The sequence below is a fragment of the Callithrix jacchus genome, chromosome 18, assembly GCF_049354715.1.
Source record: "Callithrix jacchus isolate 240 chromosome 18, calJac240_pri, whole genome shotgun sequence".
Classification (NCBI taxonomy): domain Eukaryota; kingdom Metazoa; phylum Chordata; class Mammalia; order Primates; family Cebidae; genus Callithrix; species Callithrix jacchus.
Genome location: NC_133519.1, coordinates 18363213 through 18380850, shown reverse-complemented (window position 1 = coordinate 18380850; position 17638 = coordinate 18363213). Strand labels below are relative to the sequence as shown.

Genomic DNA, 17638 nt, shown 5'->3' with positions numbered 1-17638 from the left:
CAGACGTTATTATCCTCATTTGGCACAGGAGGAAACTGGTTCAGAGGCTAGAACTGCAGTCCCCTTGCCCAGTGCACTTGCTGGTTTACCTCACTGCCTTTGTTTTTTAAAGCCCTGCTTCAGATTCCCCTCCCTCCAGGACGCCCTCCCTAAGGCCAGACCGATCTCCTTTTTCACTTAGCATTTTAAGAAAGTTGTGTGATGTCTAAGAACCGTGGTTCTCTAACTTTAGCTAAGCATCAGAATCACCAGAGGGCCTGACTATTAAGCCCACTCCCAGACCCAGAGTTTCTCATTCAGTGGGTATAGGACGAGGCCCCATAACAATTTGCATTTTTAACAAGTTCCCAGGTCCTGCTGAGGCTGCTGGTCTGGTCAGGTTACTACAATTTGGGGACCATAATTTAGAAGCTAGTAGAAAAAAAAAATTTTTTTGAGATGGGGTTGGGGGTCTCCCTCTGTCACACCTAGAGTGCAGTCACAATCATGGAATTCATGGGCTCAAGGGATCCTCCCACCTCAGCTTCCAGACAGAGCAGAGTAGCTAGGACCACAGGCACTCACCACGACATCTGGCTAATTTTTAAATTTTTTGTAGGACAGGATCTCACTATGTTGCCCAGGCTGATTTCAAACATCTGGCCTTAAGCCATGCCCCTACCTCAGCCTCCCAAAGCACTTGGATTATAGGCATGAGTGACATGTCAGCTGAAGCTAGCAGAATCTTCACCCTAAATTCATACGTGCAAGTCCAGTATAGAGAGTGTGAAATGTTACTTTTCTCAAGCTAACACTCTCCAACAATTAAGTCTCACTTTTTTTTTCTGGATGTTCAGGGACCCTTTCTGCCAGGAGATTACCTCCCAGCTAGGCAAACATGATTTTGGCCATCTTATTTCTTTGGCATCAGAAAGATCTGCTGTTCCTGTAAGTTTCCTGCTCTGTCCTTTCTAAGATAAGAACAGAGCGGGCCGGGCGCGGTGGCTCACGCCTGTAATCCCAGCACTTTGGGAGGCCAAGGCGGGTGGATCACGAGGTCAAGAGATCAAGACCATCCTGGTCAACATGGTGAAACCCCATCTCTACTAAAGATACAAAAAATTATTTGGGCATGGTGGCGCGTGCCTGTAATACCAGCTACTCAGGAGGCTGAGGCAGGAGAATTGCCTGAACCCAGGAGGCTGAGGTTGCGGTGAGCCGAGATCGCGCCATTGCACTCCAGCCTGGGTAACAAGAGCAAAACTCCGTCTCAAAAAAAATAAAAGAACAGAGCATAGCTGGGCTATTATCACCATCATCACTGCAGCTCATGCTTGCCCAAGTGGTCTGGGCCCTTTCCCTCCATTGTCTCTTTGACTAGCTATAAGTACCTGGCCAGGTACAGTGGCTCACGCCTGTAATCCCAACACTTTGGAAGGCGGAGTGGGGCAGATCACAAGGTCAGGAGATCAAGACCAGCCTGACCAACAGGGTGAAACCTCATCTCTATTAAAAATACAAAAAAAAAAAACAGCTGGGCGTGGTGGCAGGCGCCTATAATCCCAGCTACTCAGGAGGCTGAGGCAGGAGAATTGCTTGAACCTGGGAGGTGGAGGTTGTGGTGAGCCAAGATCGTGTCACTGCACTCCAGCCTGGGTGACACAGAGCAAGACTCTGTTTCAAAAAAAGAATAACGGTAAGTAAAGGAGATTGCTGTTGTTGCTATCATTTTGGGAAGGAAGGGATACCTTCATGACAGTCTTCTTCCAAGGAAACAAATGATGACCATTTGAGAGAAAGATCCCTACTTAGAGTAGCTTTTCTCAACATAATACACATACACGACGATTTCTCTTCATTTATTAATTACACCAAGTAAAAATCTGAGACAGACCCCTCTGTTTCTTACAACCTAATTTTCTTTTAAAGAGAAAATGTCTTTCTTCAGTCAGAAATCCAAATTTTCAATAGAAACTGTGTCCTCAAACTGCCAATATGACATCCAGGGAAAACTTTTTATAAAAAAGACACAAACTCCTGGGTTTGTCATCAGTCAGCAGGTACGTATTTGCGGTGTCCCACATAGTATTTTGAAAAAATTTGAGTCAACCTTTTAAAATCAGGCATATTCGCATGAAAATCCAGATTTCCAGTTTTCTTGAAAACTGGCTAAAACCAGGCCAGGTCCTGACTTTATACTTAACAACAAGCAGCGGCAGCTGATTCCTTTGGATAGGACATGTGTGTTCCAGTTCATGGCAGATCCCATCACACACGCTCACACCCCAGCCCTCACCTGCTTGTCCCTGGCAGGTCTTCAGATACAAGTTTGCATGGGTCTACACTTCTGAATTTATAGAGCCGCTTGGCTTATAAACTTGTAGTGTAATTTTTTTTTTTGAAGAATTTAAATTCTTAGGCCGGCTGTGGTGGCTCACGCCTATAACCCCAGTACTTTGGGAGGCCAAGGCGGGTGGATCACGAGGTCAAAAGATCGAGACCATCCTAGTCAACAAGGTGAAACCCCGTCTCTACTAAAAATACAAAAATTAGGTGGGCATGGTGGCGCGCGCCTGTAGTCCCAGCTACTCGGGAGGCTGAGACGGGAGAATTGCTTGAACCCAGAAGGCGGAGGTTGCGGTGAGCTGAGATCGTGCCATTGCACTTCAGTCTGAGTAACAACAGCGAAACTCCATCTCAAAAAAAAAAAAAAGAATTTAAATTCTTTTAGATAAAGGTTGAAAGGGTGTGATGAGAGCTGTCTTATGACTGCTCTCTGCATTTTCAAGGTATCTCTCCTTCCATCTTCAATTCCTGAGCAAACCGGGACTGAAGTCCTGGGAACCTGAGGTCCAGAGGTCCTGGGTTTCAGAGACACAGATGTGGCAAGCCGAGTCACAGGATGCCCTGATAGGAACTGTGAGAGAATAGAAAGGGAAAGACCGTTAGGGAAAAGGGGACCCACGAATGAACGGGAGAGAGAACGAGGAAAGGGAAAGGGGAGACTTACGGCAGCCTCTTAAACCAGAAGGTAACGCCTACGACGAGCGCAAGGAGGAACAGCAGGCACGCCAGGATGGCCAAGACAATCAAGCCCACGGAGGCACGGCTCCCACCTGCTCTGGAGGACAAAAGGCTGTCTCTTAGCACAGGATCCTCCCTCTCTGCATCCAGTCCACTGGTCTAGGCACGTGTGAGCACACCAGGTACTTCTTATTTCCTCCTCCACTTAAAACACCCATTTTTATTCCTCATAAATGTAGACTCCCCAGCTTGTTTTCAGAACCTGGGCATCCCAAATTCAGCCCACTCCAGCATTTGCTAGTGTAGCATAGACGGGAAGGGCAACAGCTTTGTAGCAAGGCAGACCTGAGTCTAAATCCTGCCCATCCACTTTCTATGTGGCTTCAGCAGTTAACCTATCTCAGCCTCCATTTCCTCATCTATTGAATGAGAAGAGCAGTACTTGCTCCAAAGAGAATTGCGCATGATGAGATGAGATAGCATATGCAGATTCTTTGGCCCCTACACAGGGAGCACTCAACCAATCAAGCCGTCTTTGCTAACCTGCCTTCCCAAAGGCCTGGCTCCCTTTTTGCCAAGGAATGAATCTTCCTGGAATACTTTGCTGCCTACCTCTAGATCCTTGAGTTTTGTAGTCTTGTTTCTTCTTGTGTCTTTGAGACAAAGGAGAGACAGAACACTTTGTCTCGATCCTTTTTGACTTTTGGGGTCTTTATTTCCCTCCTTCCTGTATCTGAAACCCCTCTGTCCCTTCTACTGGGGGCCTCATCTCTGAAACTCCTCTATCCTGGGTGTATCAAGTCACTGCCTTCCCCAGTGCCTCTCTCTATGCCTGAGGACCACCTCCTGGCATCTCCAGCCTGGGCCCCAGCTCCTTCTCACCCCAGTAGAGGACAATGTCCTGGCCCTCTAGACTGCTGTGCTTCACCCGACAGGACAGGTCAGCTGCTTCCCCAGCGGGCACCTCCAGGGTTGCTTGGAGATACCATGTCTCATCAGCATTGGGCAGGACGTCTCCTTGCTGAGTGCCTGGCTGCTCCTGCTCACCCCGCATCCACGTCACCCACACAGGTTTTGGGTAGAATCCTGAGACATGGCACACCAGCAGCAGATGGCCAGGGCCAGGACTGGGACCATGGGACAGCCAGGCCTTGGGCTTCACTGTATCCAACAAGGGAATGAGGGGATCTTAAAGTGAAAACTCTGCATTAGAGGCCCCAGGCCTCATACCAGGCTCATGCTCCCCACATGTTCACTTTGGAAATGAAGCCTCTCACAACTTTCAACCCATTCGTGCCACCTTCTTCAGGGAACCTGCCCTGATACTCTTTCTCCTTCTCTGGTCCCATCCCCCTATAAATGCCCCTTGTCTGTTCTCCGATAACACCCTTTGTCCTGCAGAAACATATGTAGCTAATTTCAAACATTTCATTAATTAACATCCCCCCACCAAGTAGGGATACTACCTGCCTGACATTTTTCAACCCCAGTTATTTATTAATTGAATTCATGGAACCCAAGAGGTGCTCATTTGATGTCTGTGAAATGAATAAATACCCTCTCCCATCCAGCCCCTCCTGGGCCTTCCTCTCCTTTGAATGCTCAAAGGGATGCGACCCCCAGATTGGAGAAGCCCCGTTTGGAGCCCCGAAGTGGAGTGCAGGGGGTGAGGAAGGCAGGCTGACCTTGCTTCTCCAGTTCTGCCTTCCCTGACTCAAGGAGGCCACTGACATATTGGGGGCAGATGTCATTAAGGAGCCAGTGCACTGTTTCCTTCGTCCCTTGGTGCTGGTTGAGCACTCGAATGACCGAGTTTGCCACATCTGGGGCCTCTTGGGCTAGCTCCCAAGAAAATCCTTGGAAACTCAGGATATGTCTTCCTTGAAATGCTATATGGAAGAAGTTATTTGAGGCGTTCCCAGGGTCCACCTCACAGCCAGCAGACACCTGGACCTCCATGGGATCTGTGGAGAGGAATGGAGAGAGATCAAAATAGGATTTTAAAAACTGAGAGAGATGAAAGAGAAGAAATCGATATGCGGGTTATAATGGGGACCCAGACTTCAAGGGAAGGAGAATAAGTGACCTGGAGTAGGCAGGAACGAGGGACACTTTGAAGAGTCAGAGGCTGGGACATCTCCCCCCGGTTGAAGGGAAATCAGAAGAGGGTGGACAGAGCAGAGAGTCTCGTCAGGTGGAGTCACAGTCTCCCAGTTTAGCTGCTGTGGCCATTCTCTCCCCTTGGGTTCCGGCCCAGGATCCTATCCCTCAGCTCACAGGCTAAGCGCAGCATTTTGGCGAATTCCTTCACGTCCCTGGTGAAGCTGTCTCGATAGACCCGAAATAACTGTTGCAGCGTTTTCCACTCCCGGTCGCTGAACGTGCCCTGGGACCAGGGCTTCAGGGAGCGGATGGTGTCCGAGCCGTTCCTCCAGCTGTGCGTCTGAAGCTCCCCCAGCCACGCCAACCCGTCGGTGCGCGTCCAACTGCTGTTGGCGAACGAGGAGATCTGAAGGCAGCGGAGGGGGAAAAGCCTTTGCGGGACTGGGAGAGAATGAAGACCCAAGGCGAGTAGCAAGTGGCCGGGAGAGCAGCCAGCATAAAGAGAAGGAAGGAAGAAAGAAAGAACAGGAAGACGAGCTTCAGGAGGGGCTGATGCCCGCGAGCTCTGAGCCGCGCTGCCTCTCCCGGAGCCAGGGAGCAGCCAGTATTCTGGCAGGATCGCGCCGCTGCGTCCCGGGTCTCATCCGCCCCATCCGGCGTCGCCCTCTGTCCCTGCCCGGCTCCCTCTCTCCACCCTCCCGCGAGCGAGGGCACCTGTCCCCTCAGCATGTGGCAGGCACCCCCTTTCCACTCACCTTCAGCGCTTCCCCAAGCCTGGAGGAGCGCCCAGAGCAGCAGAAACAGCAGGCACCCCATGTCGCCGGGCTTGGGGACCTCGCGGAACAGCGCCTCGCGCCGCTCTCTGACCTGAGCACTCTTCTCCGCTCCCGCTCAGCCCACGTGCTTTTCGGCCTGGGTGCCGGCCAGTTCCCAAGCCCCGACGCCGGCAGCCTTCCTCCCTCGGCGTGTCTGCGGTGGGCTGCTTCTGCTGAAGGGCGCCCTCGCGGTTAGCGGTGCGAGCTGCAAAGAGGTCGGGGTCCCAGGAGTCCTGGCACAGCCGCTCACTTCAGTAGGTTTCACAACCCGCGGGTCTCAATCCGTTTCAATGGAGACTTTGGGTCACCGGTATTTAAGTTTTAGAGGCAGGACAGAAGATGGTATCTGTGTTACAATTCGAACCCTGGTAAAATTGCAAAGGGAAAAAGGGAGCAAAGTCCTTGCATTAGCAGTAGCTGTCTCTAGGTGGAATGATGATGACTGATTTTAATTTGCTTTACACCTTTATGTTTTCCAAAATTTCTCAAGTGTAAATGTCACATTTACAATAAAGTAAAAGCATAAAAATTAATTTCCTCAGTTGCACGTTGAGAGGATTGGACTAGGTTGGCTACGATTCTTTACCACTGTCATATCCCAGGATTCCTCCACCCCAGTGTTCCCCAGCCTCTCTTTCTCCCTGTCACCGTCCTTGCTCTCCACTCCCCGGCCTCTGCTGTGTCTTCCCTGACTCCGTTTTGCAGGTGCGTCCCTAGACTCCCTTCGTCCTCTTCTCCTCCCTGGCCTCTGCCCACTCACCTTCTCCTCTGGCTCCTCACTCATTCACTCCCCAAATATGCGCCTCCTTTTTAAAGAACAGTGTGTACCCGGACAGCCAACTCCCCATTTCTCACGTACAAAATAAAAAGTGACCAAAATTCGTGGTTCCAAACCTTAGATCACCTTGAGGAAAATAGCCCCTCTTTGGCAACTCAGAACCTGGGCAGCAGCCTGACACCTCCCTCTCCCTCACTCTTTTTATCCAATCTATCGCTAACTAATCTCTATTTCACTTCTTTTCCTTTCTCTACATTTCCACCTTCACCACCATCTAACCTCTTGCCTGATCTCCTGAAGCAGCATTCTTGGGGTAGAAAATCATTAGCACAGCCGGCAAGATTATGCAGCCTCTAGCCTTGGTGTCTACCTTTTGACCTCACCTCACACCCCAGCATCCTTTGCTCTGTACTTCAGCCTGACTGTGATTTCAGTTCCTCCACTATGCAAAACCTCTTCCTGCCTAAGGTCTCCACACAAGTTCCCTCTACACGAAAGCGCTTGGCCCTCTCCTGTCCTCACCCCCTTCCAATGCCTAGTTATTTCCACTCAGATATCAGTTCCCAGGTCAATTTCTCAGGGAAGCCCTTCCAGATCTGCCAGGCTATGTGACCCTAGGCAGGAGAAGTAGGGCAGTTACCACCTCCACAGCTTGCACACGAACTGGCTTTAAGAACCTGTCCTCTCAGCATGTAGCAGAGCTTATCATTCTAGAAATGGCCATTTGTCTGTCTCCCTCAGTGTCCCCTTCTAAATCAGCTGGAGAGGTGCTGGAATGCAAGGATCGTGTCTCCATAATCTGGGTCCTCCCGTTCTGCTAATGTTAATGTTTCCCTTCTCCCACATCCTGTTGCAGCAAGAGTCCTGGAGAAAACAGGCTTCTGCACCACATTCTAGGCTGGGATCCTGTAGACAGCCCTAACCCAGCCTATCTAATTATGTGTAATTCGCCGAAAACAGCTTAAAATAACATAGTAACATGTTCTTGTAACCAATAAGGTGTTAAGTGATCAAATTTGATTACACAATTGGGGAATTAATGGATAGGAGAGAAGCTATGAGGATGGAAGTAAAAAGAAAAATAATTATATGAATCATGGGCAATAGTCTTAACTTTGCATTCTTCAAATTTCCAAGCTCCCTTTAAAAACTTGAACTGTTCTGTTTAGTTTACGTATATCTTAAAATTTTAAGTGCTAACATTCTTGCACACTTAAAGACAAGAAGCTGGTTTTCGTGCGTGTGGTTTTGTGCTTTTGCTTGTTTATCAACAGAGGCCCGGCAGTATTACCTTCAGAAGTTAGGGCTATCTGGAGTTATACCGATGGTTTTTCCAAAGATCAGTTGAGTCAGACACTTTTTGACTATTGCATATTTCCCGGGTTTTTTTTTTTTTTTTTTCTGGGAAAAGAACCATTGAATTATGAAATGTTTTGCAATATATTACTGAAAAAAATCATCTTTTATATTGAGTCTAACTCAGAATACCCTAGCACAGAGAGATGGTGATTTATTCAAGGCCTCAAAATAAACCCATGATGGGTACTACATGATCTCACTTATATGTGGACTCTAAAATAGTAAAATTTTATGGAAACAGACTGGGATAGTGGTTTCCAAGAGCTGGAGGGGAGGGGCAAATGCATTAATTTTGGTCAAAGGGTTTCCGTTATACAGGACAAATGAGTTCTGGAGATCAAATGCATAGTATGGTGAAGATAGTTAATAATACTGTATACTTATAATTTGCTAAGAAGACAGATCTTAAATCTCCTCACCACACACAAACACATGCATGCACACATGCACAAAAGAGTAACTATGCAAATGTAATGGGTATGTTAACTAGCTTAATTGTGATCATTTCACAATTGTTAAAAAAAAAATACTTTGGGAGGCCGAGGCGGGTGGATCATGAGGTCAAGAGATCGAGACCATCCTGGTCAACATGGTGAAACCTCGTCTCTACTAAAAATACAAAAAAATTAGCTGGGCAGGGTGGCACGTGCCTGTAATCCCAGCTATTCAGGAGGCTGAGGCAGGAGAATTGCCAGAACCCAGGAGGTGGAGGTTGCTGTGAGCCGAGATCGCACCATTGCACTCCAGCCTGGGTAACAAGAGCGAAACTCTGTCTCAAAAAAAAAAAAAAAAAAAATACTTAGACAAATTAAATTTGGCACAGTTTATTTGCGCAAAGAAATAATTCATGAATTGGGCAGCACTCTGAACCAGTAAAGTTTCAGAGAGTTCCACCAGCAATATGGGCAGGCAGTATTTATAAACAGAAAAAGAAAGTGACATTCAGAAATGGGCTGATCTTGAACTCCTGTCCTCAAATAATCTTCCTGCCTCTGCCTCCCAAAGCGCCGGGATTACGGGTATGAGCCACCGTGCCCAGCCTCTAATAACTTCTTGATTATCATCATAGTATCAGCTTTTCTACATAGAAAACCTTTTATACAATCAAAAAACATACAAAATATTACAAGAACTTTCCGATACCTCATTGAGGGTAGAAATTGAAATTCAGTCTGTCCGTGAATGGTCAAGTGATCCCTCAAACAGTGGAAATGCACCACCTAAAGTTTTGATTGTCTTATCAGAATTGTGGATTTGACAAGCCAGTGGGCATTAATCATTTTATCCCTTTTAGAAGAGTCATTCCACCAATATTTCTTCACAATTTGGATACTTTTATCTTTCCCATGATAAGTCATGGAGTGCACAGCTTTTGACAATGGAAACTTTAAGGACTTAGGAAGAAGCAGGTAGCCATTCAGGCTCTCCATGAATCTATGCTTACCATTGGATTTACATCCCCTTAAATGTCTATTCTCTGTCTCCAATTCAGGTGCACAGCACCGTTTGTTAAATAAGTTATCACAGGGAATTTGACTTAACTCAATCTTATAGGAGTTCATTCAAATTGCATATCTTAGTAATTTCAGTACTGGCTGACTTAGCAGGAAAGCCTGCCAGGTCATTTCCTTGGTATTAATTCTTGTTCTACTTGTTGTTGGGTTAGGAGTTTTGTGAACCAGTAACTTACTCCAGTAAAGTTCTGGGAATTCTTGCACTGTCCAATGGTGCAATCTTAAAGTTATCAGAAACCTGTACTTGTTAGAGTCTTTTTCATGAATCTCCATGAAGATGAAACACTTTGGGCTTATGGTTACTCAGGAAAGTATCAGAGTAAATAATTAACCACCCTGTAAATGACAAGACTTGGTTAAATATATGATGACAGTTCACTATAGTAATGATGCAATTGACTAAGTGTTTTGGTTATTTCTTTTGCATAAAACGTTTTAATATAGTAACTAGAATTATGATTGTTAGAGTTATACTGTAATAACCGAGCGAGTTAGAAGGAAACGCCACTCTCTCCGTTTCAAATTATGAGTCCTTTATTCAGCTGGCGACCGAGAGTCAGCTAATGCTCAAAATCTCTCAGTCCTGAGGAAGGGGTTTGATTTCCCTTTACACTTTGATTTAGGTAGGGGAGGGGGCAGCCTAGCTGAAGGAGAATTTTACAGAAGCAGAAGAAGCAAGTTAGTAGGAGGAGGCTGGTAACCAGGGGGCAGGAGGTTTCCAGGATTGTTGGTTGCTAAGGGCATTTCCATACAATCACTAAGGTGGGTAGCCGGGGGAACTTTCCAAACAATCCATCACCAAGGAAGGTATCCTTGCCAAGCAGGATGCGGTTACAGTGGTTACAGGTACTATGAACAGTGGGAGTCACTCTTAATGGTTCAAAGCTTTGAGTGCAGGTGACCCAGTAATGCACCTGAAGGGCTGCGGCAGGGAGGGAGAGGCTCTAGAGAGCTTGTCAGGTTTGCAGCTAAGATGGAGTCAGTTAGGCTAACCCAGGTTAGGTGATTACACTACCAGGATTGTTAGATTTCTGTAAACTTTATACAGGGTCTGAAACACATTAATAACATATTGATGCAAATAGAACTCAAAGAAAATTATTACTTTTATTATTTGACAGTGCTTCCCATACAATTCAATATGTCAAATAAGTCCAGTTATTTTAACATCTCTCTTTTTATCAGGAGAGGTATTTCTTTGAAAAGTTCCAAAAGTTCATCTTGAAAATACAAAAATTAATTTGAGATCCAGAAAAAGACTTAATTTAGAATTTGATTTTAGACGTTTATCAAAAATATCAGAGTTAAAATATTTGCTTAAAATAGGATCACAGGTCACTGTGAACAATTCATTTCTTTAACCAAGGTAATAATTAAAAGACTTAAAAAAACAAATATAGAAAGTTACATAGTTATAGAAAAACCTCAGCTGTTTTAGTAGAGAAGGCTCAGTGTTCTTAAGTAATCAAACACCTAAAAAAGACAACACAAAGCAAAGGAAATTATCTTGGTAAAACACAGAATCTTTGTTTTTTGGGCCAATTCCTAAAAGGTAAAAAAAGACCTTTCACAGTTTCCTATTTAGAGCACATAAATACTAAAAAAAAAAAGTGTTGTTTTAACAGGAGGACCAAATTCTAGTTTTGCATCAATGTATTTTTATATTAATGCTCAATTTTTAGAAAAACATATAAATGTTTCCATTCACATACATAAACATATAGACAGAAAAAGACCTTAGGGCTTTTATTCCAAAATTTTAGCCATGTGCCAGGTACAATAATCCAAGCCCACTAATTTATTAAAGAGTATCTGAGCTCAAATTGTTTTTTCAGTCCATAGAACAAGATTTCCAACCCAGATGGCTAAAGCTTTTGACTAATAATTATTAAAAAGACTTTTCAGATTTTTTTCATTTGCCTTTTGTAAGGAACCTTTAAAGAGGCAGACTTTGATTTAAATATTTAGATCCTTCTACATGCCAATTAAAGAATATATCACGTTGGGGAGGTGGAGGTGAAAAAGAAAAAAAAAAGAATGTATCACCTTTCTTTTTTAGCATTTTAGATCCTTTCTTTTCTAACGCACCTCATAACTGAATATTTTTAACTAGGTTAAAACTTCCACACTGTGGTGACTATAATTCTAAGTTGTTCTTACTAAGGTTAACCAGTTTTTCCAAAAATGCACAGGTTCTGAGCTCACAATTTTTGTACAAAACATTAGCTATTGTCCCAGAAAGTGTAGTGTTAGGCTTCTTATGTTCGGAGGAACTCATTTTCAAAAAGTATTTCCCCAAGGTCCCAAACTGGAACCAATCCAGTTAGTTATCAGCTACAACCCAGTCCTGGATCCAGTTCAGTAACGTATCCTCAAATAAAGTCGAAGAGCTCACCAGACAATTCCATGGAGCTTGCATCTGGAGATAAACTTACCCAGATCCCAGTTGCTACAAGAGATCGATGGGCATACTGAACGCTAGCAAGTACATTTACTTGGTAACTCAGTGATCCTGTGGGTTACTAGAGGTCTACTTCAGATTTCACTTTTTACATCAATCTATTAAAAGAAAAACTTTAAACAAATCAAATTTAGTAGAGTTTATTTGAGCAAGGAAATGATTCATGAATTGGGCAGCACCGTGAACCATTCAGAGAGCTCCATCCAGCAACATGGACAGGCAGTATTTATAGAAAGAAAAAGGAAATTGCATACATAAATAGCCTGATTGATTACAGCTCTGAATTTGCCTTATTTCAACATGTTTGAGCAGTTTGCAGCCTATAATTGGCTGCTATGATTGGCTGAGGCTCAGTTACTTGTTCGGTTGGTTTTGTTTTTTTTTTAAGACAGAGCTTCCATCACCTAGGCTGGAGTGCCGTGGCACAATCTCAGCTTACTGCAACCTCCACCTCCCCCGTTCAAGCAATTCTTCTGCTTCAGCCTCCCAAGCAGCTGGGACTGCAGGTGTGTACTACCATGCCCTTTTTTTATTATTCTTTTAGTAGAGATGATGTTTCACCATATTGGCTAAGATGGTCTAGAACTCCTGACCTCAAGTAATCCACCCACCTCAGCCTCCCAAAGTGCTGGAAGAACAGGCATGAGCCACTATACCCTGCTGGTTACTTGTTATAGGAATATACTCTCAAGTTATGATGCAGTTTGTTTACGGATTGTTCACATATTAAGTTAGGTTATACTTCACTACATACAGAGGCAGCTTTAGGTCAAATTTAACTTAACACAATGTATACAAATATCAAAATACCAAATTCTATGCCTTAAATGTATACAATTTCTGTATGTTAATGATATATCAATCAAGCTGTTTAAAACAAAAAAGCCCGTGGTGGGAGCAAAGTCAATCCACAGTACTTTCTGCTTTTCCCAGGGACTGGCTTTGACCTATGCCCTTAGATTAATCATTTCTTACACTTTTAAAGTATTTTTTAGTTTCCGGCCAGGCGCGGTGGCTCACGCCTATAATCCCAGCACTTTGGGAGGCCGAGGCGGGTGGATCACGAGGTCAAGAGATCGAGACCATCCTGGTCAACAAGGTGAAACCCTGTCTCTGCTAAAAATACAAAAATTAGCTGGGCATGGTGGCGCGTGCCTGCAGTCCCAGCTACTTGGGAGGCTGAGGCAGGAGAATTGCTTGAACCCGGGAGGTGGAGGTGGCCGTGAGCCGAGATCGTGCCATTGCACTCCAGCCTGGGTAACAAGAGCGAAACTCCGTCTCAAAAAAAAAAAAAGTATTTTTAGTTTTCAAAGACCTTTCTCATATACCACTTTGTTTAATCCCCACAGCAGCTATGAGAGATCGGGATTACTACTCTTAATTTGTAAATGGGGAAACTAAATCAAAGAGAAACTAAATCTAACGAAATCCAAAGTAACACACAGTTAATGATTCAGGGATGCAATTAGAATTTTGATCTTCTAACTCCTGGTTCAGCATATTTTATATCTTATAGCTGCATTCTGGGGTTGCACCTTCCTCTCTGAGGAGGTGTTTGTGATATGACTAGTGTGGTTTCTTTCTTTCTTTCTTTTTTGTTATTCTGTAATCCTAGGCCATCACAGTTGGAGAAGAGCATAAGCGTTACATGGATGGGCAAAACACAGAGCTAGAATCAAAGAATTACAAATGATTTGAGTAAAAATAGCTACAGAAATTATTTAAGGTATAAGAAGCCCAAGTAATAGGAGGGCAGTGTATTTTTTTTTTTTTCCTTTTATTAGTGAGACAAATGACGGGTGCCATCTGCTTACTACTGATTAGCTGTCTGGCATCAAAGTCTCCTGTCTCTCTAGATTGTATTCTGATTGGTTCTGATTGCCATATGTTGATTGGCTTAGTTCTAGTTTAACAACCAGCATTACGTTTTGATTCTTTTTTTACTCCTAGCCATACTGTTCAGTTGGCTGGCTTGATTTAAGTTTCTAAAATAAAACTTTCCCATTGATCTCCAAACTACTTTTTGTTTGCTCTCACTGATGGATGTGAATCATACAGCCATATCACTACCTGAAATTAAGTGGCTCATTTACAGCACGTGGTTATTTACTGATACTGATCTCTTGCCTCTGGTCTTAATACTCTGTCTCCAGTGCCAACGACACTGATTAGAACGTTATAAATGCTCGGCAGGGCATGCTGCCTCATCCCTATATTCACAGCCCTTTGGGAGGCTGAGTTGGGTAGATCAGGAGTTTGAGATCGGCCTGGCCAAAGGGGTGAAACCCCGTCTCTACTAAAAATACAAAAATTAGCCAGGCATGGGGGTGCATAATTCTAGCCACTTGGGAGGCTGAGGCAGGAGAATTGCTTGAACCTGGGAGGCGGAGGTAGCAGTGAGAAGAGATCACACCACTGCTCCCCAGCCTGGGCTACAAAGCAAGACTGTCTCAAAAAAAAAAAAAAAAAAAAAAAAAAAAAAAAAAAAACAAAACTCCATAAAAATTTGTTAAACAAATAAATTTCCAAGCACATATCCTACGTCTGCAGCTAATGTAAGTGCTTTATGGTCATTTTCTTATTTAATCCTAGTAAAGACTCTACAAGAAACTTTCCTGGTTTTGTTCACTGCTGTCTTTGGCACCTGGAATAGTTCCTGGGAGAATTTAGGCACTCAGTACATATTTTTGAGGTGAAGGAAGTAGGATAGAGTAAAGAAAAGCGGAGTTTCAGCCCTGAAGAAACTATCTAGATAGTGAGTGCAAGCATGTTTGTGGGTGGAGGATGTGTGGAGAATGTTTCTGCATGTAGACACAGATGCAGCGTGACATGATATCAAAACCATAGCAGGCATTGCTGGATCAAATAGAAGCCTAGGAGCTGTGAACACTGTAGATACACTCTTATATTTTCTACCAGTAAACAAAGAAGAAATGTGCCCACGGCTGGGCGCGGTGGCTCACACCTGTAATCCCAGCACTTTGGGAGCCCGAGGCGGGTGGATCACAAGGTCAAGAGATCGAGACCACCCTGGTCAATATGGTGAAACCCTGTCTCTACTAAAAATACAAAAAATTAGCTGGGCATGGTGGCGCGTGCCTGTAATCCCAGCTACTCAGGAGGCTGAGGCCGGAGAATTGCCTGAACCCAGGAGGCGGAGGTTGCAGTGAGCTGAGATCGCGCCATTGCACTCCAGCCTGGGTAACAAGAGCGAAACTCCGTCTCAAAAAAAAAAAAAAAAAAAGTGCCCAGTAGGCTAAGGTCATATAACAGAGTCAGAGAATCTAAAGTCGGATCCAAAGAGTTTCCTACCACTTCTGTAGACCTGCAGTGGATGGAGACCTACCACGCGCCATAAATTGAAACTATGTATATCATAGAAGCAATCCAGTCTAGATTTGACCTAGTAATTCCACACCTCTGATTTTATTTATTTGGGTATTCTCTTTTTTTCATAGTGTAGCTAAAGATTTGCCAATTTTGTTTAACTTTCTAAAAGAAATGGCTTTTCATTTCACTGATTTTTTTGTACTGTTTTTGGTCTGAATTTCATTTATTTCTGCTCTGGTTGTTATTATTTCTTTTCTTCTACTAATTTTGACTTTGGTTTGTTCTTGATTCCTAGTTCTCTAAGCTGCATCGTTAGATTCTTTGTTTGAAGTCTGACCTAGCAATTCCACTCCTGAATATTTACATAAATGCATGCCTATGTGTGTCCGGAGGCATGTACAAGAGTGTTCACAGCCACGTTGTTTCTAATGACCCCAAACAGAAACGTTTTCATTTATTAACCCAAGAGTAGTTGTACTTTTTTAAATTAAAACCCCAATATTTTTCTTTTTTTTTTTTTGATACGGAGTTTCGCTCTTGTTACCCAGGCTGGAGTGCAATGGCACGATCTCGGCTCACCACAACCTCCGCATCCTGGGTCCAGGCAATTCTCCTGCCTCAGCCTCCTGAGTAGCTGGGACTACAGGCACGCGCCACCATGCCCAGCTAATTTTTTGTATTTATAGTAGAGATGGGTTTCACCATGTTGACCGGGATGGTCTCGATCTCTTGACCTCGTGATCCACCCGCCTCGGCCTCCCAAAGTGCTGGGATTACAGGCTTGAGCCACCATGCCCAGTTGAAAACCCCAATATTTTTCATTCGTTTCGTGATTTTTCTCACTGTTTTAATGGTTGCTTCTCCATCTTATCTTCTGTATCTCTTTAGCTTCTGTATAATTTCCTTCTGTTTATCTCTGCTATGGGTCGAATATGGCTTGTCCTCACCAAAACTCATGTGGAGGCTTGGTCCCTTATGTGGCAGTGTTTTGAGGTACCACCTTTAAGACATGATTTTAGAATTAAAAAGTCATCAAGATGAATTTGTGTCTTTCTGATGAGACTAGATTAGTTCTGGTGGAAACAGATTCGTTTCTGCAAGAGGGTTGCCTGTCCTGTTTTGTCCATTTTTGCACCTGCCCAGTTCCCCTTCCATTTCTCCACCACATTTGGACACAGCACAAAGCACTCACCAGAAGTTCAGATGCAACCAGCCAATCCTGAACTAAACAGACTTTTTTTCTGTATAAATTAGCCAGTCTCAAGCATTCTGTTATAGCAACACAAAATGGACTAGGATAATCACTCAGTGCATTTTGAGCACTTTTTCAGAGCTATCTTCTCCTTTCCTAAATTTACCACCAACTATCCCTGATCTGCTATTTATTTTGAACTTGTCTTTTGATTTGTTAATATTTTTCACTTCTCGAAAATATGATTTTTTAACCTCTTTTTGTTCTTTTTATCATTCTGGTCTTCTTTCACATTATGGTTTCTGCTCCTTCCTTTTGGTCATTAAACATTTTAAGCACACTTATGTCTTTCTTATTGCCTTATTGCCCCTAATTATTTGGATGTAAATTTTCTTATTGTATCTGTTGACTCTTTTCCCAATGTAACTTGTGCTTTCTCTTGTGCCCTCATCTTCATAGACATTTTTGTTAATGTTTGGTTATTGTCTTGCTTTGTGGAAGTACCATCCTTTAGGTTATGAAAAAGTCCATGTAGAACTATTTTACAAGTGCTTTTGCCAAGGCCCTAGGAATAACAATGGCTCTGGACCAGTTCTTGTGTTTCTCAGCTTTTGGTTCACACTATGAAATCAACAAAATACTGAGGCTCTAAACAAGTGAATGTCACATGCCTGGGGTTTTCATTCCTCCAATATCCTCTCTCTTTTTTTTTTCTTCATTAACCCAGAGCCCTAGCAATTTTTCTCATCACTTCCCAGGACCGGTGGGCAAGGTTTTTTTGTTCTTTTGCTATAACTTTACACTTATTAGAGGACCTAGTTTTATGCAGGGGACCTCTTTTGCAGAGTGTCCCACTATCCCAAGGTAAAGTCTTCTGTCCCTGCATTACGTAGTCCCCATTATGTAGGCAAAGCCAGTACCAAAACACCATGAGCTGCTGCTCTGTCAGCTCACTATTTAATATTTCTCTTTGTTATAGGAAGCCTCCCTTGAGCTCAGCTGTGTTGTTTTAAGTCTTGAGATTGCATTTCTCTCAGCATTTACAAGTCTTTGGAGTATGCAATGGGATGGGTAGGCTGTCTC

At 43.9% G+C, this 17638-nt stretch overlaps 1 protein-coding gene across 1 annotated transcript; it reads right to left on the bottom strand.

Annotated features, from left to right (window-relative positions):
* Nucleotides 1–1822: 1822 nt before the first annotated feature.
* Nucleotides 1823–5950, bottom strand: CD1D (CD1d molecule). Its single transcript, XM_054247447.2, has 6 exons — nucleotides 5862–5950; nucleotides 5281–5547; nucleotides 4689–4967; nucleotides 3886–4164; nucleotides 2990–3095; nucleotides 1823–2896 (listed from the first exon to the last, which is right to left on the bottom strand). Exons 1-6 carry the CDS (start codon nucleotides 5920–5922, stop codon nucleotides 2875–2877), a joined length of 1014 nt encoding a protein of 337 aa, XP_054103422.2. The 5' UTR covers nucleotides 5923–5950; the 3' UTR covers nucleotides 1823–2874.
* Between the last annotated feature and the right edge of the window lie 11688 nt (nucleotides 5951–17638).

Bases quoted from the DNA above. Each gene is read 5' to 3' on its own strand.
- CD1D (XM_054247447.2), bottom strand. From the start codon at position 5,922: ATGGGGTGCCTGCTGTTTCTGCTGCTCTGGGCGCTCCTCCAGGCTTGG. The intron at 5,548-5,861 runs GTGAGTGGAAAG...ATTCTCTCCCAG, and splicing joins GGCTTGGGGAAGCGCTGAAG to TCCCGCAAAGGCTTTTCCCC. The intron at 2,897-2,989 runs GTAAGTCTCCCC...ATTCTCTCACAG, and splicing joins TTCTGGTTTAAGAGGCTGCC to TTCCTATCAGGGCATCCTGT.